General features: G+C 41.2%; 1 protein-coding gene across 1 annotated transcript in view; it reads left to right on the forward strand.

Annotated features, from left to right (window-relative positions):
- The window catches only part of LOC115076154 (chondroitin sulfate proteoglycan 4-like), a 99,364-nt gene that overhangs the window by 66,140 nt on the left and 6,127 nt on the right, over positions 1 to 27,097 (forward strand). Inside the window, exons 7-8 of the mRNA XM_029577294.1 lie at positions 4,820 to 4,951; positions 17,361 to 17,533. Coding sequence (XP_029433154.1) covers positions 4,820 to 4,951; positions 17,361 to 17,533 — 305 coding nt within the window. The remainder of the gene's footprint in view (positions 1 to 4,819; positions 4,952 to 17,360; positions 17,534 to 27,097) is intronic.

A 27,097-nucleotide genomic window follows, 5' to 3' on the forward strand; every position in this document is an offset into this window, starting at 1 on the left:
CGGCGACCAGAATTGTACACAGTATTCAAGGTGCGGTCTCACCATGGAGCGAAACAAAGGCATTATAATATTTTCCGTTTTATTCACCATTCCCTTTCTAATAATTCCTAACATTCTGTTTGCTTTTTGACCTCCGCAGCACACTGAACCGACGATTTCAATGTGTTATCCACTATGACGCCTAGATCTCTTTCTTGGGTAGTAGAACCTAATATGGAACCTAACATTGCACTTGTCCACATTAAATTTCATCTGCCATTTCGATGCCCAATTTTCCAGCCTCACAAGGCCTTCCTGCAATTTATCACAATCTGCTTGTCATTTAACTACTCTGAACAATTTTGTATCATCTGCAAATTCACTCGTCATATTTCTTTCCAGATCATTTATAAATATATTGAAAAGTAAGGGTCCCAATACAGATCCCTGAGGCACTCCACTGCCCACTCCCTTCCACTGAGAAAATTGTCCATTTAATCCTACTCTCTGTTTCCTGTCTTTTAGCCAGTTTGTAATCCACGAAAAGACATCACCACCTATCCCATGACTTTTTATTTTTCCTAGAAGCCTCTCATGAGGAACTTTGTCAAATGCCTTCTGAAAATCCAAGTACACTACATCTACAGGTTCACCTTTATCCACATGTTTATTAACTCCTTCAAAAAAGTGAAGCAGATTTGTGAGGGAAGACTTGCCTTGGGTAAAGCCATGCTGATTTTGTTCCATTAAACCATGTCTTTCTATATGTTCTGTGATTTTGATGTTTAGAATACTTTTCACTATTTTTCCTGGCACTGAAGTCAGGCTAACTGGTCTGTAGTTTCCCGGATCGCCCCTGGAGCCCTTTTTAAATATGGGGGTTATTTGGAACAGTCATTGGAGACTCAGAATTTAGAGGAACATTACTAGTCACTTTTTTATTTCCATCAGACAGAGATTCATTTCTTAAACATTTTTTACGTAACAGATAGAAAATGTTTCTATGCGAGAAAATATGGGTATATCCCGATATTGCCAGAGAAACTCAGACTCGCAGGAAAAAATTCCTTACAATGCACCAAGAAGTAAGAGATCTTGGTGCAGAGTTTGTAGTTAGGTATCCAAGCAAATGTATCGTTAAATTGAACAACAATAGGTTCATATTTTTTGAACCAATTCAACTGAGATCTTTCATCAATGCAAGGGTCCCTGTGGTTGCAGACTCCCTCCCAAAATCTGGAGAAGCAAAATAAAAGTTCGCTATTTTTCCTGATGCTACTATTATATATAATGTGCTCAATTAGAATCCGGTTAGGTATCACATTGCCTTTTACAAGTCAGTCAGGATATAGAATTTCTTATTTCGCAATTGTTTTTTGATTTAGTGGAATTTGTTGCTTTATTTGTTAGAGCTTTTGTGCGATAGGAAATACTCTGATTTGTCTGGTTCATTGATAATGTTATATTGTCTATGTAAATGAAAAATTCAATAAATAAATAATTAAAAAAAAATAAAAATATGGGGGTTACATTAGCTATCCTCCAGTCTTCAGGTACAATGGATGATTTTAATGACAGGTTACAAATTTTTACTAATAGGTCTGAAATTTCATTTTTTAGTTCCTTCAGAACTCTGGGGTGAATACCATCCGGTCCAGGTGATTTACTACTCTTAAGTTTGTCAATCAAGTCTACCACATCTTCTAGGTTCACTCTTAAGTTTGTCAATCAGGTCTACCACATCTTCTAGTTTCACCGTGATTTGGTTCAGTACATCTGAATCATTACTCATGAAAACCTTCTCCAGTACGGGTACCTCCCCAACATCCTTTTCTGGCAGGAAAATTTGTCAAGATACAAAGAAAAACCCACAAGAAGATTCTTCTGAAATACAGGCTTCTCTGAAACAAAGTGGTATAGGTGTTTCAGCATGCATAATAAGAAGATACTTGGGTTGCATGGTAGAGTTGCCAGAAAAAAGCCATTGCTGCACCAACACCACAAAACAGCCTGCTTACAATATGCCAAACCTAGAGAAGCCTCAAAACATCTGGAACAAAATAATTTGGAGTGATGACACCTAAATTGAACTTTAAGGTCACAACTATAAATGCTATGAAGAGAAGCACACTATCCCTATCATGAAGCATGGAGGTGGATCTCTGCTGTTTTGGGGGGGCGGGTGAGCTATAGTCGGCACAGGAATTTAGTCAAAATTGATGACTAGATGAATGCAGCATCTTATCAGAAAATATTGGAGGAGAATTTGCATTCATCAGCAAGGACGCTGCACAAGGGACATGCTTGGACTTTCTAACATGACAGTGATCTGAAACCTAAGGCCAAATTGACCCTGCAGTGGATGCAGCAGAAGAAAGTGAAGGTTCTGGAGTGGCCATCACGGTCTCCTGACCTCAACATCATAGAGCTACTTTGTGGAGAACTCAAACATGCAGTTCATGCTAAACAGCCAAAGAATTTACAGGATCAGGGTTTTTTTTGCCAAGAAGAATGGGCAAATTTACCACATGAGAAAATAAAGGGCCTCATTCACAACTAGCACAAAAGACTGCAAGCTGTCATTAAGAACTAAGGGTGTGCAAACTTTTGAACAGGACCATTTTATTATTTCCCTTATTGCTATGGTTTGTTTAATGATTGTGCTTTTTTTTGTGATGCATAATAGTTTAATTTGAAACACATTAAAAATAATAGACATGTTTTGTCTGATCACTCGTGTTTTCTTATAATGCTACACATCTTACAAATTCTGCCAGGGGCATGTAAACTTATGAGCACAACTGTAAAAGATATAAACCGTTTTAGTACAATTCCAGCAATGTCTAGTACTTTCAGGCATTGTATTAATATTCTATGGTCAGTAGTATTGAAGGCTGCTAAAATGTTGATGAGAACCAATGAGTATTCTTGGCCCACATCAAAGCCTTCCAAATTACATTTACCATAGATAGCAGTAATGATTCCATGCTCCAGCTTGAAAAGAATGCCACAGACCAAATATCGCTAAATATTCAACCATTTATATAACTTAGGAACATCACAGTCCTGAGGCCTATATATTTCTGCTTTTTTTTTAATGGCCCTCAACTCTGTCTATGGGATCTCCTGACCAGTCTGGTTTTCATGATATGACCAGTACATATGCATGAGATTTATTTGCATACCGTGGAGGCAGTGCATGTAGATATATCTCTTGCATAATCACTATGGAAGTCCCAATTGGGTCAAGGATCACTGGCTGTATAGTACCAACTCTTTGTTTAAGTAAACCAATGTAGTTTATTGAGTGAATAGGTCTTAAGAACATAAGAAATTGCCATGCTGGGTCAGACCAAGGGTCCATCAAGCCCAGCATCCTGTTTCCAACAGAGGCCAAACCAGGCCACAAGAACCTGGCAAATACCAAAACACTAAGAAGATCCCATGCTACTGATGCATTTAATAGCAGTGGCTATTCCCTTAGTAAACTTGATTAATAGCCTTTAATGGACTTCTCCTCCAAGAACTTATCCAAACCTTTTTTGAACTGCACTAACCACATCCTCTGGCAACAAATTCCACAGCTTTATTGTGCGTTGAGTGAAAAAGAATTTTCTCTGATTAGTCTTAAATGTGTTACTTGCTAACTTCATAGAATGCCCCCTAGTCCTTCTATTATTCGAAAGTGTAAATAACCAAGTCACATCTACTCGTTCAAGACCTCTCATGATCTTAAAGACCTCTATCATATCCCCCTTCAGCCGTCTCTTCTCCAAGCTGAACAGCCCTAACCTCTTCAGCCTTTCCTCATAGGGGAGCTGTTCCATCCCCTTTATCATTTTGGTTGCCCTTCTCTGTACCTTCTCCATCGCAACTATATCTTTTTTGAGATGTGGCGACCAGAATTGTACACAGTATTCAAGGTGTGGTCTCACCATGGAGCGATATAGAGGCATTATGACATTTTCCGTTTTATTAACCATTCCCTTCCTAATAATTCCTAACATTCTGTTTGCTTTTTTGACTGCTGCAGCACACTGAGCCGATGATTTTAAAGTATTATCCACTATGATGCCTAGATCTTTTTCTTGGGTGGTAGCTCCTAATATAGAACCTAACATCGTGTAATTACAGCAAGGGTTGTTTTTCCCTATATGCAATACCTTGCATTTGTCCACCTTAAATATCATCTGCCATGATTATATTTAAAGCCTTTAAATAAATAAATAAATTTGGATGTCTTGTGCTCCAACTTTAGTTATCCATTAAAGCACAGGCATGATACAATCATTGCAATTAACAGAACTACTATTAGTTCTGTACATTTCTAAAAATGTAGAAATATCCTTTTTACTTAGCCTTGAAGAAATGTACTTACTAATATTTTAGAACTAACTGACACCTAGTGAAATTCACAAAAGGATGTGTTCTATTTCTCTTGCCCCTGCTAATTGCCTCCTTCCTCTGCCGGTCCATGTCATTCCTACTGCTGCGTCTTCTCTCCTCCGAACAGCGTGGACCATGGCCTTTGTCGCCTCCTGGTCACAAGATCCTAGGCCTACTAATAGTCTGCCAGACATTGGGTCCCTGCAGCCAGAGTAGCCAGTGCACTTTGTGAAACTGACATCCCTGCATCTGCTGGAGTCTCACCGATCAGTCTCCAACTGACACCACTTGGAGGGACCTAAGGGTAATATAGAGAAGGTAGATGTATAGGAAGATACAATGCAATGATTTTACAGTCACCTTTCATGCAAACAGTCGCAGTGCTGTTTTGGCGTATGTTTTTCTTGGTAAGGCATTGCTTGTAATTCCAGAAAACATATTTTGTTTGTTTCAGGAGCAATGTCTGGTGGTTTCAACTTCCAGGTTACAGACGGTGTGAACTTTGCACCTCGACAAATTTTTAGCATCACAGCCAGAACTTTGGTTATCACCTTGGAAGCAAACAGAGGCCTAGGTGTCTTTCCAGGTAGGTGTTAAAATGTTGCATTTTTTTCTTCAAGGTTTTGCTTTCATAGATTCTTCATGTAGAATAATTGCAGAGTACAAGAAAAAGTGGTTCTGATTCATTTAGTCTTAAAGTATATGTTCTTAAGCTGGAGATCAACCAGGCCTGGTGGTATTTCATTAGGTCAGGAATACAGGCAGGCTAGAAAATCTTTATCTGCCAGAATCTTGTGTGTTTTCCTGTTTCTAAGGTCAGCTGTGATCTCTCTAACAGGCAGAGAGAAAAAAAAATGTCTTGTTTTAACAACCTCTACTAGAACGTACAAGATATATTCTGGTGGAGCAAAACTCTAGTTCAATACACAACCAAGGTTTGCTTGGAATTTGTTAGGGAGAAAGGGCCAGTTATTTCTTAGCTGTTGTTTTTCTGCCTCATGGTTTCTAAGTATTTCATGTGTAAGTGCAGTGTCTGCATTTTCCAAAAAGTACACAGAAAACAAAGTATTTTTTTTATCAGGTGATAACATATTTTGATTTGCATGGGTGGGGGGGGGGGAGTGTTCATATATTTTTATTGAATTCCCAAGAATATGTTTAGGTTTCCATTTAATGGCCATAACACCTGAGACTATGCCAGGTACCATATAGAACAGCGTACTTTATCAAAGATGCAGCAAAAAAAGATAGCATTTGTGTAATTTATCTTCGTCAATACAGCAATCAAACTGGTCCAGCACCCCACCTGCACGAAGGTACCATGGTCAGATCACTCCCTCATAACTTCCTCATTCTCAATAAAAGATACCAGTCCATCTCACATACCCTCACATTGCTTCACTTACAGGAAAACATGCACCACAGAAGATCTTAGCAATCACTTATCACATCTCACCCAAGTAGACTTCACCAATCCGAACTCAGCGCTTCGATCTTGGAACACCATCACGGAATCGATAGCAAACAAGCTATGCCCTCTAACAACAAAAAAACCTCACCCCAACTCCTCCAAAAGGCAACCATGGTTTACCCTAGAACTAAGAAAGCTTAAACTACTGCTAAGACAAAATGAGGCTAAATGGCGCAAAAACCCATGCACCATCACTCTATCTACCTATAAATTAACTCTTCACCAATACAAATCCAATACATTAAGATCCAAGAGGAACTACTACGCATCCAAGATCCACCACCTAATCTTCGACGCTAAAGCCCTCTTTAGCTACGTCTCTAACCTCACTCAAATAAACCCATCAGAAATCGCTCTAAACCAAGCCAAATCTAAAGCGGAAGAACTAGCGCTATTTTTCAACAACAAAATCAGCAAACTTCTAACTCAACTGCCCCCGAACACCACTTCTACTTCAACACCACATCAGACCGCCTTCAAAAATTCCCGCTTAGAAGAACTGGAACTCACTTCTTCCATTGAGATCCAAGGTATACTACGGAAAATGAAACCATCTTCTCACCCTTCGGACCACATCCCCTCGAAATTGCTTCTATCAATTCCTGACTCCATCTCCAAATCCCTGTCAGACATCATAAATTGCTCATTAACGCAAGGATCTTTCCCAGATGACCTAAATTTGGCCTCTCTCAAACCACTACTCAAGAAACCTAATCTAGATCCTAATGACCCAAACAACTACCGTCCGATCGCCAACCTCCCCTTCATAGCCAAGATTATGGAGAAATTGGTGAACACCCGACTCTCAAACTACATTGAAGAAAACAACCTCCTTTTCCCATCACAATACGGTTTCCGCAAAACACTAAGCACGGAGTCCCTCCTCATTTCCTTAACAGATCACCTCATCCTGGGCCTCGATAAAGGTCAAGCCTTCTTACTGATCCTACTGGACCTTTCTTCAGCCTTTGACACCGTTAATCATTCATTACTCATTAACCAGTTAGCCTCCATAGGTATCTCAGGCACAGCTCTATCTTGGTTCATATCATTTCTCAGCAATAGAGGATACAAGGTCAAGATACAGAACAAAGAATCCTCTCAACACCCGTCGTCAGTAGGAGTCCCACAGGGGTCCTCCCTGTCTCCTACTTTATTTAACATTTACCTTATACCGTTATGCCAACTTCTCATCGACCTCAACCTCAAACACTTCCTTTACGCGGACGATATCCAGGTCCTGATACCCATTAAGGATTCCTGGCTTACTGGGATAAATGCCTTCAAAAAATTAAACTCCTCCTCACCAGCCTAAACCTGGTATTAAATTCCAGCAAAACTGAACTCCTGCTCATCGCCTCAGAAAACAGCACCATCACCTCTGCACAACAAGCCACGCCAACAATCACACAAGTGAGAGACCTAGGAGTCTTAATTGATAATCGCCTGAATTTCAAAGCCACTATTAACAAAACCACCAAAGACTGTTTCTACCAACTACAAGTGCTGAAAAGAATTAGACCACTTTTCCATGCCCAAGATTTCAGAACCATTCTACAAGCAATCATTTTTTCAAAATTAGACTATTGTAACACCATCCTACTTGGCCTTCCTGCTTCATACACCAAACCGCTTCAGATGGTGCAAAATGCAGCTGCACGAATTCTGACAAATACCAGGAGAAGGGACCACATAACCCTCATTCTAAAGAGCCTCCATTGGCTACCTATACACTTTAGAATAATATACAAGGCCATTCTTACCACATACAAAAACATCAACCAACTGGCTCCCATTGACCTACAGATCCCTCTCTGACTACACAATTCGTCAAGACCGACAAGAGATGCATACAGGGGATCGCTACAGGTACCACCGTCCAAATCCACCAGACACTGCACACTAAGAGACCGGGCTTTCTCTACTGCCATTCCACCGTTATGGAACTCCATCTCCTCAAATCTAAGAACAGAACCATGCATCTCAACTTTCAAAAAAAGACTAAAGACCTGGATATTCACACAAGCTTTCCCGAACGCCAATTGATAGAACACCGCCAAGCCACCCCTAATCTCCAACTATACCATGGTTAACTAATCTCCAACATGGTTAACTAATCTCCAACTCGGTTAACTAATCTCCAAATACACCATGGTCATCCTTATCTTCTATCGTTTACCTGTGTGAATTTTAATAACCTTTCCTTTCTCTTCCTTCTCAGCCAAGTTCTTATCACCCTGTTATATGTAACTGCCTTTTCAACACCATTGTTATAGTTATGTTTACTATGCACCCCTGTTTTATGTGAACCAGCACGATGTGACTGCTGTCTCGAATGCCGGTATATAAAAATCTGAAATAAATAAATAAATAAAAATAATGGTATTCAGGTTTCCAGATTTCCTGAAATTTTCTAGGTTTATTATAGTTTTCAGGTACAACAGCCTCATATTTAAACATCAAACATACTGTATTCTACCAAGTATGTATTTCTAGTTAGGAGCTATCCTTCTAGCTGTTAAGGATGAGTTTTAAGGCGAAGGATGGTAAAATAATCTGTCGACAGCAGGAAATATTTTCAATAAACGCAGTTGCCTTCCAAATAGTTGAAAATATGAGCTGACATTGGATATTCATTATATCCAAAATTTCCTTATAGCTTTACAGAACTATAACATGTGTGAGAATGTCCCTATCTCTGTATGGTGAAACCAACCTTTATAAATCGGGAGGGGAGGGGGCAGTTTTCAGAGGGATTCTTCACAGGTAAAAGCAGAGAAGGCCCCTTTAAAATTGGGGAAAAGTATGTGCGACTGTCAACAGTGTTTCTCCTTTCTCATGAGGAAAAGGGATAGCACTTAAGGGGGAGGGGTTAGGACAGGTTCCGGAAGTACATGTGGGAATTTCATTTTCAAATCCCTGTGCGCTCTTTTTACCGTTCTTTTTCTCACGCATCCTGGTAGTCTTCCTCCAATGACATTGACTGCATGGATGCACTGCCAGGGGGTGCAGCCACCTCATTTGACTGAGGAAGATTTTTTTTTTTTTTTTTAATGTGCCATGATTCAGGATATTTTTTTTTCCTTAAAGGTAGGTGGGTCATAAAAAGTAGCCCCGGGCGGGCCACAGTTTAGGGACCTGCAGGTCTTAGGGGCCTGATTTATTAAGGACTTTTCTGTTAGACACAGAATGAGAAAAAAGTGTTTATGAACCAGGCTCCAGCTGTGCAAGTGAAGTCTGTTTTCATTAGCATCTGTCTTACTGTATATACTGCAGCTATGCATTCCTGCTACACTCTGGGAACTCAACATGAAAGGGAGAATCGATATTGGATGATAACTAGCAGGTGTCTCAGGAGAACAAAACAATCGAATGACAATGCCCCCTCATACAAGAGAGGCAAATTTCAATTGTCTCAATCTTTAGCAGGGTTATATAAAACGCTTCAGTCATCATTCAAAATGATGAACATTGCTAAGGACAGTTCACGGGAACAAAACACACCCTAATAGGGAACTGTCAGTTCAACCAACCTCGCCAACTCATACACATCCATTCTAGATTGCTTCATTATTGTCAAAAGATCACCACCCTGAGAAAAGTACGAGTTTGAAACTCATTCCAGTGGCCATCTACTAACCCATAAAGAGAAAATCAGTGCTAATGACAGAGGGTCTTGATTTTGGAGTCAGAATGATTGGCTGATGTCTCACAACCAATGGTCTGTGCAAGGTACTTAACAGTTTGAAGCAACATCAGACCTTTAACAAATAGAAACAATTTGAGCAGCTGACTTAATGCAGATAAACTTATTACCAAAAAATGCTGTTTTCAGTGTTTTTGTTAAATCAATGGCCCCCTCTCTACTTCCTGATATAGTTTCATGTCGGTTAACGACAAAGACCACCTCCAGTTCCATTCAGAATGCTGAAGAACACTTTTCAGGGAAGTGATCTAAGTTGAAAACCATGGAATCTGGCACTTATTTGAGAGAGGCATCTTCCAAGGGGAAATTGAATCTGCTATAATCCACCCAGACTTGTAAAAAGAGTTCACCAATGATGAAACCAAATTATCTAATTGACCTTGTTTAACAAGATTCAAACTGATTAACATCAATCATCTTCCTTCAAGCAGAGTTCTAATTGGAGAGAAGCTGTCTGTTTATATCTATATAATTAGGTAGATAATATCAACTAAACAAAAAAGTGAACACTAATGTAAAACCATTTTCAAGAGTACAAAAGAAAAATATTTGTTTACAAACTTATAGAAAAAATATTTTATTATGCTTAATCCATATCACAATTAAAGCTTACAGAAAAAACTAAAAGTGTCTTTGTCATAAATCTTCAAACCATTAACAAAGCATATTTATATATAGATAAATTCAATGTCCTGGAATGATGTTCTGATTAACTGTTAGAGATGAACGCATTGGAAACTACTATGGATACTGTTGTCTCCTTAATGTCCTTTAAATAAATTGCAAATTGTTTCTCTCTGCTGTACATCCAGCTACTGCTAGAAATACCAGTGTGAGCTCTGTTTGTAATCCTCTCATTGACAAAGGTCCCCTTGTTTTGCCATATGTTCACTTTTTTTTTTAGTTGATATCATATTTTTCCCGTCGATAGCAGGGCTGAATTAGCCATGCTGTCATGGGATCTGTCAATCAGGCCCAGGAGGTGGAGCTTGTCAAAGCAGAGTACAGAGCTTTGCTCTCTGCGGCTGCGCGTATGTTCCCACGCAGGAAAGTAACGGAATCTCCTCAGTCTGTTTTTTCCGCGAGCGGGAACACTCGCGGAGCTGTCCTCTCCTCAGTGCTGAAATTTAAAATTTCAAAATCGGGGTTCAAACCCTGTCGTTGTCGGATACGACCGATGCTTCAGATGTCTAGGACCAGATCACAGTTTCGGTCTTCGGTCTTCACCACTTCCTCCGGAAGGGCATTCCAGGCATCCACCACCCTCTCCGTGAAGAAATACTTCCTGACATTGGTTCTCCCTCCTTGGAGTTTTAAATCATGACCCCTAGTTCTGCTGATTTTTTTCCCAACGGAAAAGGTTTGTCATTGACTTTGGTAAAGAGATGGTTCAGAGGGGACATGATAGAAGTTTTATAATATCATGAGTGGGGTGTGACAGGTAAATAAAGGACAGTTATTTACCCTTTCAATAAATCTAAAACAAGGGGATAATCCTTGAAACTAGCAACCAGCAGACTCAAAACAGAGTGTAGAAAGTACTTTTTCACTCAGCACACTTTCAAAATGTGGAATCTGTTGTCAGAGGAAATGATCAAGTCGACTATGAGGTTTAAAAGAGGTTTGGACAAGTTCCTAGAGGAAAAGTCCATAACACATTATTAGCCAAATGACTAAAGAAAGCTATTGCTATCCCAGGGAGTGAGAAACAGAAATTAGATCTACTTTATGGGATCAGCCAGGTACTTCTGTCCTAAACTGGCCACTGTCAGAGACATTGCTGGGCTCAATGGACCTTGATCTGACACAGTATGGCAATTCTTATGTTCTAATGTCCTGCAGTAATAAATAGTCATCCCCAACTCATACATAACTTTAAAAACCAGCAAAATCATCTTAAATTTTATCCACAATGCAATAGACAACCAATAAAGGCCTGATAAAATAGGAGAAATAAGATCCTTACAGGACGCTCCTGTTATGATACAAACAGCTGCGTTCTGGATAAGTTGTAATACGTTAATCAAGGAAGCAGGGAGCCCAGGTTAGACAGCATTATTATAGTCTATGTTGGACAACACTAATGCCTGAACAATTAATAAAAACTCCTGGTGTGATAATAGATGCTTCAGACAAGCATCCAGTTTTAGCTTAATGCAGTATGAGGGATTTCCCTAATTTGGGTCTTCATAGTAAGGCCTAAATCAATGAAAATCCCTAAATTATGAACCTCAGAACTAAACAGTAGTGAAATTTCACCTAAGCTGATATAGAATCAAGACCAAGGAAGGGTGGGAAACCCAAAGGTCTCTTCTACAATTCATCCACAGGGAATCTAGTACTTAGACCAGTAAGGTCCCGGTGCTGTGCTCCCTGCGGAAATCAGACTAAAACTGATCTAAAATCCCATGCTCACCCAAAATGTCCTGAAGCTATTCAAGAGCTGCCCGCTCAAGTAATTCACCCATGAAAGGGAGAATCGATATTGGATGATAACTAGCAGGATCAATGGGATCCAAAGAAGGCTTTTTAAGAATGGGATGCACTATGGCCTTCCTCAAAACCAGAGGCACATGAATCATGGCATGCACCTCAGCCTTGGAATTCTTGGAAGCTTTAATTGAGCTGGCAGGGCAAAGTCTAAAGCACATCCAGGAAGCATCTTTGATTCTCCTTCAATACAAACATTCCCATCATCATCTATGGGATTTATGTCTGATCCGCAGGAACAACCGCAGGAACCAGACTCCCCTTGGGAACACCTTACATACCCCAAATTCCTAGGAAAATTGGGTACAATATTGCATCTAGAGGTATAAAAAGAAGCAGACCCTAGAGCAGAAACCCTAGTGCTTCTAAGTTTTTTGATACTCCGGGGGAACCAACATCTCTTCTGTCACAAGAGATCCTGCATTCACAAAGTCCTGGAATATGCCTTATGCAATTCCAGCCGTTTCCAGGAAAACAGAAACAAAATTTCGTATGAGAAAGCATCTCTATACACTACCACAGTTACCTCACGCTTCAATTGTGGTAGTCTCTGCGATGCAAAGATTCAAGAAAACAAAGTCGCATTCCTCTTACCCACCAGGGAAAGACAACAAATATTTAGATGAGTTTGGCAGAAAAATATACCATAACTCGATGTTGACTGCACGAATTATGCACCATCAGTTCTACATGGTACAATACCTCTATGAGTGCATGCAAGCTAGGAAGGGTATACATTCCACAATGGCAGATCAAATACCTCAGCCTCTTCAGGACATGGAAGAGTGTTCTCGACACCCTTTGAGGTCAATCTACGAAGCACATGAAACATCATCTAGGGCATCGGCAACAGCCATTGCAGCCCGCAGACTGGCATGGTTACGTTCAAGTTCGATACGTGAAGACTTGCACGAGAAACTAACAAATCTCCCATGTACAGGATATAACCTGTTCGGAGACAAATTCCAGGATGCAGTAAGTAAATTGAAAAAAGAAGCTCTAGCAGTACAGTCATTAATCTCACACCCTATTTATTCGACTGCACGTCGTTATATGGGATCTACTAGTAGGCAATCATATGCCTACTAGTAGATCCCATATAATCCCATATAATCCCATATAGTAGATCCCTCACTGCCCTGGAGGCGACTGTTCAGTTCCTTGTAAACCGGTGCGATATGTATTCTTTACAGGAACATCGGTATATAAAAATTAAAAATAAATAAATAAATAAATATGCCAAAAGACCCTTTAGATCTTTTCAATCTTTTCGAACCCAACCCATACCCTTCTTACCAGCGTCCTGCTCCACAACAAAATACATCAAATCAACGTAGAGGTAAACCATGCAATCAGAGACAGCAGGCACAACAGCCAGCTACTACAGCGAAAGCGACTTCGTCTTTTTAGTTAGCCATCACCACAATATCAAGCTCCCTCAGGCAGAATTCGTTCTTGCCTGGAAGCCTGGGAAAGAATAACATCAGATCAATGGGTTTTGGAGATAGTACATCACGGTTACCAACTCCAATTTGTCACAAACCCATATTGCCTCATCTTTCCACACTCAAGATTCACAAGTTCCATCCACAACTGGGGGAAGAAATTGCTTTGCTTCTCAAACAACAAGCAATTCGACAAATTTACCCACACTCCAAATCAGCAGCATTTTATTCCCCGTACTTCCTCATACCCAAGAAGTCCGGGGGCCTTCGCCCCATACTAGACCTAAGGGAATTGAACAAATTTCTCACCAAAAAGAAATTCAAAATGGTGTCGTTGAAGTCAATTCTTCCTCTCATTAAAACAAACGATTGGATGTGTTCTATCGACCTGAAGAATGCTTACACACACATTCCAATCCATCCATCCTCGTAGCGTTACCTATGTTTTCGCTACCGACATCAACACTACCAGTACAAAGTTCTTCCCTTTGGACTATCGGCTACACCCAGGGTATTCACCAAATGCATGATAGTGGTGGTGGCTCATTTCAGGAAACAAGGTATAACCATCTTTCCATATCTGGACGATTGGCTCATAATCGCCTCAACTCCAAACGTCTTACTGCATCACCTCCATCGGTGATACACTGTGTACCGGAACTAGGGTTGGTGATCAATTTTCAGAAATCACACCTACAACCGACACAACAGTCACAGTTCATAGGCGCATGCCTGGATACTACGGGCAACAGAGCATACCTCCCAGACGACAGAATATCACACTTCCGTCATCTTCTACATACATTGAACCTTACCCAGAGACCGTCAGCGAGACAAGGTTTGGTAGTCCTGGGTCACATGGCGGCGGTGATTTTCACGGTTCCCAACACCAGGCTACACATTAGATGCCTACAATGGGGACTACAACGCCAATGGAAACAGCATTCACAACCATTGCCGCAGAAGGTATCGCTAACTGCCAAAATGAAAAAAAAAAAAAAAGATATAACAGGGTGGCTCCTACACTCCACCCAGTCCAAAGGAGCGTTGTTCAGCCCTCCTCCTCACAACGCACTCCTAACCACAGATGCGTCTCACAAGGCTTGGAGGGCACACCTTGAGATTTACAAAACACAAGGGTTATGGACAATCTTGGAACAAAATCTGCAAATAAATTTATTGGAACTCAGAGCAATTCGCAATGCATTACGAGTATTCCAATATCACCAAAAAGGACGCAGGGTCATGATCTACACGGACAACCAAGTAGCGATGTTTTACATCAACAAACAAGGAGGGTCTGGTTCATGGTCCCTTTGCAAGGAGACCCTGATAATCTTCAAACACGCTCAGCAGAATTCCATACATCTCCAAGCAACTTACCTACCGGGAGTTGCAAACACAAGAGCGGACAGACTAAGCCGCATCTTTCATCCCCACGAATGGACACTCAACACAGAAATAGTCCAGGAAATATTTCTGCAGTGGGGGACACCTTCCATAGATCTCTTTACAACAGAGATCAATGCTCAGGTTCCCAAATTCTGCTCCATAAGACCAAGCCAATTCAGGATCGCTCAAGATGCCTTCCTCATCCCATGCACGACAGGCCTTCTGTATGCCTTTCCGCCCATACTTCTCATAACAAGAACAATTCAGAAGTGTATAGCGGACAAAGCTCAACTGATACTCATAGCCCCGGCCTGGCCGAGGCAGCCATGGTACAGTATCCTGCTTCGACTATCCATCAAGGATCCAATTCTATTACCGAATCGTCAAGATCTTCTCAGCCAAGATCAAGGAATACTCCTACACCCGCTACACTCATCTCTACACTTGACAGATTGGAGATTGAAGGCTCCTTCTGAAAGAACAAGGAGTTTCCACTTCAACACAATTCATTTTGTTACAATCAAGGAAACTCTCAAACAAAAAAAAATAAATTATAGCTATAAATAGAAACGCTACTCTGCCTGGTGCGCTTCCAAAGGTGTACCACCATTGGACTGTTCACCGGAGTTGCTTATCGATTATCTTTATACACTATACGTAGCTGGACTAGCAACATCATCCATCAAAGTTCACCTCAGCGCAATAGGCGCCTACTATAGAACAATCAATGAGATGCCTCTATCCAATCACCCATTTCTGACTCGTTTCATGAAGGGGTTAACGCACATTCGTCCTTCGGTGTCCAAACCTCCAGTTCCATGGAACCTCAACATAATCTTGGAACAGCTCATGCTCTTCCCATTTGAACCCATGGACTCAACACACATTAAATACCTAACATGGAAAGTGGTATTCCTGGTTGCAGTAACTTCAGCAATAAGAATTAGTGAGTTTCAAGCTTTGGTCCATTATCCTCCATACTTGCAATTTCATCAACAGAATGCAGTTCTCCGAGCTCACCCAGCCTTCCTACCGAAAGTAGTTACCCCATTCCATCTCAATCAGACAATGGAATTACCAACTTTTTCCCTAAACCTCATGCAAACGATAGGGAAAAAACTACTGCACACACTGGATTGTAAAGAGCTTTAACACACTACAAACAAAGGACAAACTAGGACTCCCGTGTTTCTCAACTCTTTGTTTTCCTTTGACCCGAAAGCACCTGGATTACCAGTGGCTAAACGAACCATCTCTAGCTGGATAGCGCAATACATCAAATTCTGTTATGACAAACAGAATTTACAATTACATTCTACTCCTAAAGCTCACCAAGTCAGAGCAGAAGAACGTGCAACCCATAGACATTTGCAAGGCTGCTACATGGTCATCACTGCATACCTTCACATCTCACTACTGCCTTGACCAACAAGCAGCCACTGATGCGAAGATAGGGCAAGCAATACTGCAATCTCTATCCTCCTGTCCATGGTGACTGCCACACTGTCAAAGATCACGTGCAAACACACATATCATAATCACGTGATCGGGAGCTTGGGACTCCCATGACAGCATGGCTAATTCAGCCTTGCTATCGACGGGAAAAAGCAAGTTTGCTTACCTTAAACGATGTTTCCGTAAATAGCAGGATGAATTAGCCATGCTGACCCACCCTCCTCCCTGGCAGTCACCAAGTCTTCGACTACACTACAGCTTAATCACAGACTGAGGAGATCCCGTTACTTTCCTGCGCAGGAACATACGCACAGCCGCAGAGAGCAAAGCTCTGTACTCTGCTTTGACAAGCTCCACCTCCCGGGCCTGATTGACAGATCCCATGACAGCATGGCTAATTCATCCTGCTATCTACGGAAACATCGTTTACGGTAAGCAAACTTGCTTATACTTGAACACTTAAGGATAGCTTTTTTCTGCTTTACTTTATATATAAAATATGGTTGATTTGTGTTGTGTCTATATTATGGCAGTATGAGTGTATATCAATTTTGTTTATCTTGTTTTTTTGTTTTATATTTGTTTTAGTTTGTAACTCACCTTGAGCATTAGATTGTATAGCCAGGAATGAAATATTTATTTATTTATTTATTTATTTAATTTTTATATACCGATGTTCCTGTATAATATACATATCACACCGGTTTAAATACAATAAATATGTTAAAAATTGTTGTAATAAATTCCTATATGGAGAGATTGTTTCCCACATTTGCGTCAAAACTTGGTATAAGACTGGGTCACCGTGCCGGCCAATTACCCATCAAGATGTGATAAAACTTGTCCATGAAAAAATTCCCAGTGAATCATATTTATAGTTTTGATCTTAGTTTGCAGTTTTTCAGTTTGTCTCCATGGTTGATGATGTCAGAATTCAGCATAAGATAAAAGCAGGGGATAGTGGTAGAATCAGTTAATAGAAAATTACATCTTCTGTGCAGTTAATGTTGTTTTTTGTTTTTTGTTTTAATTTCAGGAAAAAAGAAAACTATTTCAGCCAATGATCTGAAAGCAGTAACCAATGATAAAGCTAATGCAGGAAACAGGACAATAACATTTACAGTTGTTAGCCCTCCAAAACTTGGAAAGCTGAAAATACTTGGCCTTGACAACACTACCCAGGACACCTTGACTTTTACACAATCTATGGTAAAGATGTGTTCATTTCTTTTCGTTTCTTTTACTTTTTATTCTGCCTTTCAGCAATTCAAAGGGCATTGCATTCAGGTACCATAGGTATTTCCCTATCTCCAAAGGGCTTACAATCTAAGGGCCCTCTTTACGAAGTACTATTCCCATAGTCGCAAAATGGGAGAAAACTTTTAGTAAATGTCCCTCTTGTACCTGAGGCAGTGGAGGATAATGTGAGTTGCCTAAGGTCACAAGGAGTAGTGGTGGGATTTTAACTCTGGTTTCCATAGTTCGCCTTTGTATTGTGTGGCACTGTCACAGTAGAGTTTGACACTAAGGTGTGTCAATAGAGATGGGCTGAAAATTATGATTACAAACCCAACCTGTTGTTCATGGAGTTTTCCTAGAGATGTCTTTTATTACATCTCACAAAGTGATCCCTAGAAATTAGAAATGTTTTAAAAAAAAGATGCATTCCTGGGGCAAATTGTGGCAAAAAAATCAACCCTGGAGATGATGGGGAAGGGGGGCCCTCATCTTACTGCTGGACCTGTGCCTCCTGGCCAGCTCCTCATTTCGTCTCCTTGTTGGCTACCACCATACTTGAGGCCGCACTGATTTCAACAAGCAGCAGTGGCACATCCCATCTGAGCCTGCCCCTTTAAAAGTACAGAGGTTCATGGGCTGGCAGTGATTTTAATGCCATTGGCCTGCGAACCCCTGGGCCTTTAAGAGGGCAGATTCAAAAGGGGCGCAATGCTTTGCTTCTGTAGCATTACCTTGCCTTCTGTACTGGCCAGGGAATACCTAATCTGCCAACAGGCCAGCATGCCTATGTAGGTCCTCCATAAGGTCAGTAAGTTTTGACATTTTTCCCTGATTTTCAGGATTTATTTTCACTATATTGTTCTTTTGCTTATTTTATCCTCCTTGTTTTCTGGCCTTTCTTCTTCCCCTGATGGTATGCCTAGGCTATTTAGGTGATCTTTGTTTGCCTGAATACTGGAGGACCAGCTCCTCCATGGTGCATACTCAGCACTGTTCATTGGCCAGTAGGGTCTTCCACAGTAGCAGTATTAATTTTCTCTTAGTCTCGAGGGCTGAGTGCAATACCTGTATGGCTCATCCATGCTCTACCAACCCCCGACTCGATGGGGGATCCAAACCTAGAACTCCCATGCCACAGTGCTACGGACTAGGCCAGTCCATTATCACCATTTTTATCAAGATCTAATAAAGCTTGCCAGTGGAAAAAATCCCCAGATGCTGCAATTTTTCAGTTAGTCTCCGTGGGTGGTGGGGGGGAGGGGATGAATTTTTCAGAAAAGAGGAAACGTGCATGCAGTCATCTCTGAGGTGAATGGTCTGGTAGTACATTTCTTGCATCCGGACTGCACAGATGTTCACAAAGAAAAAAAAGAAGGCAAGAACATTATGATTATTACTCAGATTTGGTTGGATACACTGAGGCACACAAAGAAAAGATGATTTGCTCAATTCACACACACAGTCAGTGGCGGAGAAGAAACTTTAATTCCTGTTTGAGAATTTCCTCTGACTTGTAGCCTAGAACCCTAGCAACTAAATCTCAGGTGCTTGAGAGATTTTTTTTCAAGCCTTCACCATAAGGGTCTGAATTGCAAACAGAGCATCGTTTCTGATTTTTGTGAGGGGCCACAGCGGGTCACTGACTGAGGATGACCACTTCTTACATCTCAACTGTGATTTCTTTTTTTTTTTTTTTTGCGTACATACTTATCACATAGCTTAGCTTAAGAAACAAATATTGGGCAAATGGTATCACAACTCAAATATTTAAATCAAGTTTATTTTAAATCATACAAATTAAAGTTGCATATGTTAAAGTCTGTTAACTGCTGAGGTGAGTCTATTGAATTTTAGTAGATTAACAGTTGAAAATGTATTTTTGTCATCTAATTAGGTTTTGTCCAATCGTGGTAGAATTTCTCAGTTCAGCATGCCATGTCTGTCTTGTGTGTGAACATATCTATATCTATCTATCTATATCTATATATATATATATATATATATATATATATATATATATATATATATATACATACATGTGTATATACACGCTTATTTCTTACCAATGAAAACTAGAGGGATCAGTTCACCCCTATCTTTTCGACTCTTCACTTGCCAAACAGCAGAAGGTATCTGGCCTTGCTGAATAACAGTGGCCATGAAATATTTTATTCAGAGGATTTTTTAGGCAGGTGAACATCTATTCAGCATAGTTTGGGAAAATAAATTTGGGGTACATAGGAAGTAGTGCCACCACCATAAATGTACAATTAACACCCTCCAAACCAGCCCCCCGGGGATTATTTCCTTGTTCTCCTTTTGCATGCTTTTTATTTGTCTCCCAGAGCCCTCCAGATGAAATATATTTCCTGCAGTTCAAACCAGGTTTCCAGTTCTGGTGGGAGGAAATCTGTCAATCTTCTTTTCTTTATCTCCTATGGAAAATGTCATAATGCCTCTGTATCGCTCCATGGTGAGATCCCACCTTGAATACTGTGTATAATTCTGGTCACCGCATCTCAAAAAAGATATAATTGGGATGGAGAAGGTACAGAGAAGGGTGACCAAAATGATAAGGAGAATGGAACAGCTCCCCTATGAGGAAAGACTAAAGAGGTTAGGACTTTTCAGCTTGGAGAAGAGATGGCTGAGGGGGGATATGATAGAGGTGTTTAAAATCATGAGAGGTCTAGAACGGGTAGATGTGAATTGGTTATTTACTCTTTCGGATAGTAGAAAGACTAGGGGGCACTCCATGAAGTTAACATGTGGCACATTTAAAACTATTTGGAGAAAGTTCTTTTTCACTCAACGCACAATTAAACACTGGAATTTGTTGCCAGAGGATGTGGTTAGTGCAGTTAATGTAGCTGTGTTTAAAAAAGGATTGGATAAGTTCTTGGAGGAGAAGTCCATTACCTGCTATTAATTAAGTTGATTTAGAAAATAGCCACTGTTATTACTAGCAATGGTAACAAGGAATAGACTTAGTTTTTGGGTACTTGCCAGGTTCTTGTGGCCTGGTTTGGCCTCTGTTGGAAATAGGATGCTGGGCTTGAAGGACCCGTGGTCTGACCCAGTATGGCATGTTCTTATATTATATTTGTTTTTTATAGTCTGCTAGTTTTTATTTTCTTTAAGTAACCAGTCGATGCCTGAACATAAAAACAAAACCAGTAAGAATGTCTCTGTTCCGTTTTCTTCCTGGGACTTCATTAGATGAATTAATCTTTTCCTGGTAGCTGTTTTTGCTCCCATTTCATTACACAGTTGGGGATCAGATGATTTTCAGTTCTGACTTCACATCCAGGAACTAACTGCTGAGTTCTGACAAAATATGGTGCAATAACAGTCACATTTGTTGGTAGAATCCGAAAACAAAGGCTTGACCTCTTGTTACCTTTAATTTTTCATGTTAAAGGAATCTTACCTAACATCAGTGCTCAGCACCAAGAGGAGGCATAAAAACCTAGAAGACAGCATGGTTTATATTGCCATGCTGCATGTTTAAATTAAATTGAAAAGCGTGGGTTAGTAGGGCTCAGTTTACACAGCACGTTGTCTTATTCTGGTGGTCTTTTTGGTAACAGAGCCTTATTTTACGGAGATGATTGGAAGTATGTTTTTCCCATTGTAACACTGTTGTCTTTGGTCAATATGTATGAGAGTGAAAATGAACGCCATGTTAATTAGTCCTCATAAATCAGAAAACTTGTAACTAAAAGTGCCACCTTAGCTGTGATTTTATTATTTTCTCCTCTTGTGTATTTTGACCTTGTCCTTTACTGCGATTTAGTGAGGCTAAGGTGAATTCTTCCATTTTGAGGACTGGATAGAAGACTGAGGGAAATAGCTATTTGGGAAGGCTGGTGAATAAAAATGTTTGCTATTCAAAGCTGAATCAAGGGCTGTGCAGGAGGCTGAATAGTGCCAAACTGGTACTATTAATGAAGCATTTTGGGCTTGCTCTGTGCTGTAGAATATATTAGCTACCTCATTTTCCCTATGTATGTGCCTAATTATCCCTTTTTGAGTATGCAAAGTCACTCAGGTGACAGTGGTCCTCTTTAGGGAAAGGTAGGAAGACTTCACTGAACATGTACTTACTGTCTGAAATGATAGCATGATGTAAGGGTAAGAAGCAAAAAATGGTTTCTCATACTTCATTCCTCAGATAACCTTATTTGCATACTTTCTGAAAAGCTTATTCACTCCAGCTCCATACTGCTCAATGGAGAAAATCCCAGCACTTGTACAAATGGAAACAAACCCTTATGACATGTCCAACATTACCATCAATGGCTTGGGAAGGTAGCAGGTATCATGTGTAGCAGACTTTATCAGCAAGTTACAATTAAAAAAAAGAGTCCCTCAAGATTACCAGCAAAACAACTTAAGGCCAGATTTTCATCTTAAGGCCGGGCCTTGTACGCGTGCGTGAGTTTTCAAAGAGGTCTGGCCACGCGCGTAAACCTCGGTATGCACGCAAGGGCCAGGCCTCTTCAAAAGGGCAGGCCGGGAAAGCGCGATTGTACGCTGTCCAGGGGCTGCTGGCGCACATAAATTGCTTCTGCTCCCAAGGACCAGTAAGTAAAAAAAAAATAAAAAAATTTAGGGGTAGATAGGTAGGGGTTAGGGGTCGGGGTGGAGAGGGGAAAGGGAAGGAAGGTTAGGTAGGGGGAGGGTAGGGAAGTTCCCTCCCAGGTGCTCCTACATTGGAGCGGACTGGGAAGGAACTCGGGGAGGCACGATTGCGTCGCCATGCGTACTCTTACAAAATGCGGCCCACGGATTTTATAACCTGTGCATGCACCGGGAACCACGCCATGATCTAAAATCTACCCCTTAATGTTAAAATTTCAATTGACTTAAAAAAATCCTTAGGGGCACTTATAAGATTGTATATTAGTGGGGTCACCTCAGCAAACAGTTTTGCTCATCAGGCTCAAACATTGTTAATATCAAAAACACTTTTTTGTATTTTAATGCAATTAAACATTCTCTCAGAAATGTCTTTCACATAAGTGTATGCACACCTTGATTCACGTTTAACCCTTTAGCTCAGTGGAAAGTTCCCTACAATATTTTTGGAAAAAATATTGGGCTGTGTTTAGATCAAGGATCTGTCTTAGGGTATATGTTGAAAATTCTTCTGTCCTATCTTCATTTAAGTTTATGCCAGCATCTTCACATGTGTTTCTGATTTTATTTCGGTTCAGGAATATGTGTGAATTTGGTTCCAGTCTGAAAGTATTCATGTTCATAAGCCAGGTTTTCAAGTTTTTATAAGCCTTCCCAGGCATTACTTGTTTATGATTGCAAGTGCAAACATTTCCATTAAAAATTGTCGTCTTTCTATCCTTACGTTAGTGTAAAAGCTAATGACTACCTGATATCTCTCATTTCACAGCCCCAGGTTCAGTATAATTTTGGATGTTTTGAGGGGTTTCAAGGTTGTACACTCAGTAGTAATTGAAAGCTGGTCTTCTGCAGATATCTTTCTTTTGCATGCTGGGGGATAGGGCAATACCTGCAGTACATGAATGTAATCCACTTTGAAGCACTGAAAAAAGTATGAAAAGCAGAATATATATAAATAAAGAGTGGGTCAGTATTTTGCTTGAATGCTAGGGCTGTTTTTGACATTCTTTATCCTCACATGATTCTGGACTAAAAGGCGATAACTATTAAATACAATGCGAAAAGACAATTTATATTTTCCATTTGTGAACTTAATATCAGTTCAATTCAAATCAATACAAAATGCATTCAGATGAATGGAAATATTTAAATACTAAATTTTCACAAAATTATTCTCCAGCTATTCAAAAAAAAAAAAAAAGATACAGCTGGATGTAAAACCCTATCATATACTTTAAATGCTTTTTTTTTTTTTTTAATGCCAGTATGGAGGGGGAGGTAGCCTGACAGGTTCCTGCAGCTCCCCCGCCCCTCCAACCAACCCCTTTCAGCTTCCTATCATAGAGTAGGGAAGGGGAGTACTGTTCTCTGCCATCATGGAGGAGGAAGAGGAGGCCTCTCAGGCCCCCCCTATCCCCTACCATGAAAAAGCTGGGAGGAGGAAGAGGCCTACTGGGCCTCCTACAATGGAGAAAGAGTGAAAGTCCTTGCGAGTCTCCGATGAGCCTGCTGGCATACCAGTAGAGGAGGTGGATGCAGCCCCTCCTGACATCTCACCTCACCTTCTAACTTTTCCTAGAACGACAGTGTTTCCTAGTTACAGAGGAAAGCAAAATCAGCCCGCTAAACTTTTCCTTTCATGTATAAATTTAGTTAAAATGAGCTTTTGTAGTCTCAATAATTTTGCATCTCTGATTGTTAGTGAATAAGGTGACAGCATTACATCTTCATTAAAATGTCCTTCTGGTGATAAGTCGCATGCATTAAAATGTAATCTTTGCGACTTCCAGCTTGTATCGGCTTACTTTACTGTTTAAAATCACTGTGCATGTATACAGTTTTCTGCACAGAGAAAATGAAATATGCTAATCAAGATACATTCATTCTCTGGCAAGTTTTGTGTTCCAGTTCAGCTGTGCTGAGAATGAGTTTGTAAAAGAATTGATTTTAGTCAGTAAACTCGGCCCATACGAGGCAGAAGTCATTGCGGCTTGACATATGCTACCTGAAACTCTCGTTTGTACAAGGTGAGTTTATCAAGATAAAGAGATTTAGACATTTCTAACCTTTTTTTTTATACAAGCAATTATGTTAATATAATTTCTAAACTGATTCTGTTCCAGGAATATGTGGTGTGCATGTTATAGGGGTACAGGATCCATGAGCTAGCCACTGAGCACAAGAACATAGGTACATTTTAAAAGCCAGGTCTGCACCAAAATCGAGAAATGCATGTAGGACATGCACGCATGCACCAAACTTTACAAGCCGCCTCCATGCGCGCATATCTCCCGATACGCGAATATCTCAATCTGATTCCAAAAGGGGCGTGGTTTGGGAGAGGCATGGATGTCCCGGGGCAGTGCCAAGAGATGTGCGCGCAAATAGTTACGTGCCTGGGTGCACGCCCAGGTCCAGAGCCATGTAGCTTCTACTGTGGAGGAGGTGTAATTTAAAAAAAGAAAAAATCTGCCATTTCTGAAGGTTTTAAAGGATCTGGGGTAACAGGGGGGACTGCACGCTATTAAACCAGGGGAGGTTTGGAGGACCTAGCTCTGGGTGACCTAGTGAATGCGCTGGTGAAACTGGTCATGGCGTGGATGCGCACTGGTTATAAAATTCTCCCACGTATGTGGCTGACCATGATGTGCGCGGCTGTGCACACCCAGTTTCAAAATAGGGCGCACACATATGCATGCCTATGCTATTATATAATATATACGGGAATGTGCACATATGTTATAAAACGGTTGTATCGGGTGTGCGCCGATGCACCCTTATCAATGTGTGCCCACTCGCCCTTTTGAAAGTTACCGTCCTAAGTGATTTGATCAAGGTTGCATACCGAGCTTTGGAGGTAAAACAAGAACCTTGGATGCTCCAGGTCTATAACTTTGGTTATAATGTACAAGTAATATTCCAGTAAAGATAAGAGCATGTTGTTAACTAACCACGTTAGCAACATGTGTCATTCCCCCTAGCCTAGGGCCAGTACTCCCCACTGGTACTGTACATGCTGTCTTATTTATTAAATTTATATTCTGCCTTTCAGCCACTTCAAAGCAGATTACATTCAGATTCTACAGGTATTTCCCTGTCCATAGAGGGTTCACAATCTAACAGGGTCATTCTTTAACCTCCAATGAGTCAATTTTGCATGTAGGTACAGCCTTATTGCACGCGATAAGGCCCTACTGCACGCAATCCTGGCCGCATCGCAGCGGTATTATTCTAATTAGGTGAAGGGGAGGAGCCTGGGTGGGGTTTGGGCGGAGTTATCTCCCAGCACCGCTGCAGGGGATAATGTTTTTCACATGATCGTCGGCAACACCACGGGAAATAATGACAGCTTTTCCCGTGGCGCTATGGGAGGCGATAGTGTGCGACATGACCACACCGCGGTGGGCGAAACCCCATCGCCACGGGGTAGCCAGCTGCCCACTATCGCACCCCCCCCCACCCCTTTTTTTCGTGCCTCCTCATTCTGCTATAAATAAATATAGCAGAATGATGAATCTGTTTGTACCTGAGGCAATGGAGGGTGAAGTGACTTGCCCAAGATCACAAGGAGCAGCAGTGGGATTTGAACCCTGGTTTCCCTGATTTGCATTCCACTGCTCTAACCACTAGGCAGCTTCTCTGCTCTTCCTGTTGACCTTTGTAATCTTTGACATGCTCATTCTGCATGGGCCTTACATTTCCTAGAACACTGCTCATGACTCCCCGCTGAATCTTTCCTGATTTCCTGTTCATTCATTTTTATAAATTTTTATAGAGCTTTGCATATACTGTAGCATACTTACCCAAACAAGCAATAATTAACTGTAAATTCAATGGCAAAAGCACCTCCTTGCCCATACATGCATCACAGCTTTACCAGCATTGATGATTTGTGTTCTTCAAAAGATGTATTTTGCTGGTAGAGCCGAGAACTGCAGTTTCAACCATTGTGTCATCGCTGACGGGCAAGCACTTTTCCTGTTCAGAGTCATGCATTTTGAGCTGTCTGTCAAGCAGGGAAGAGGAAGTGGGTTAATAAATGTTTATAAGTAGATTCTGCACCTGCCCACTCCCTGAGACTCTGACCCCTGTAACTTTGTGAGATGGAGAGCAGAGATTTCACATTTGGTTATTGTTTATAAAAGGAATGCAGTTTGATATAATGCCCAGGACAGTTGGTATATTTGCATATTGCTGTAGTCACAGATAGTGAATATTACAGGAATGCGGCGATGAAAGTATACTTGCACAATATAAAAATTACAGAAAGGACTGACTTTATTTAGGACAGATGCGGTTTACAAAATTACAGTATCCTCTAAATCAGCGCTTCTCAACCGGTGTGTCGTGGCTCCTGGTGTCCCCCAGCCCCAGTTATACTTCCGTTTACCTTTTTCCTGCCCCCGCGGGTGAATGGGAAACCTCCTCCCCTCTTCCTGCCCCCGCGAGCCAATTAGATGCCTCCTCCGCTCTTCCTGCCCCCGCGAGCCAATCGGAAGCCTCCTCCCTTCTTCCAGCCAGTGGGAGGAGGAAGCCTCTGATTGGCTGGTGAGGCAGGAAGAAGGGGGGCATCTCATAGCCCGGGGGTGGGGTGGTTTGAGGGGGGCTAGGAGAAGTGGCAGTGTCCAGGCCCATGGCAGCAAAGAAGCCAGACCCTGTGGCCGCCACAGGCTGGAAATGATGAAATTAAACACAGCGGCGAGCCACAAAGAAAAGAGGCCAACCTAGCCAGGAACCGCGATAGAGTAGGGATTCCCCAAAGCAGCAGTGAGTCGCAAGCACGAAGAGGCCGGTTGCTCCGGGGATTCTCCCCCCCCCCCCCCCCCATGCAACAATGAGCGCGGCAGAACCACGTTTACAGTAAAAGTGGCACTCAGCCATGCTAATTACAGA

Source organism: Rhinatrema bivittatum, chromosome 1 (assembly GCF_901001135.1).
Source record: "Rhinatrema bivittatum chromosome 1, aRhiBiv1.1, whole genome shotgun sequence".
Taxonomy (NCBI): Eukaryota; Metazoa; Chordata; class Amphibia; order Gymnophiona; family Rhinatrematidae; genus Rhinatrema; species Rhinatrema bivittatum.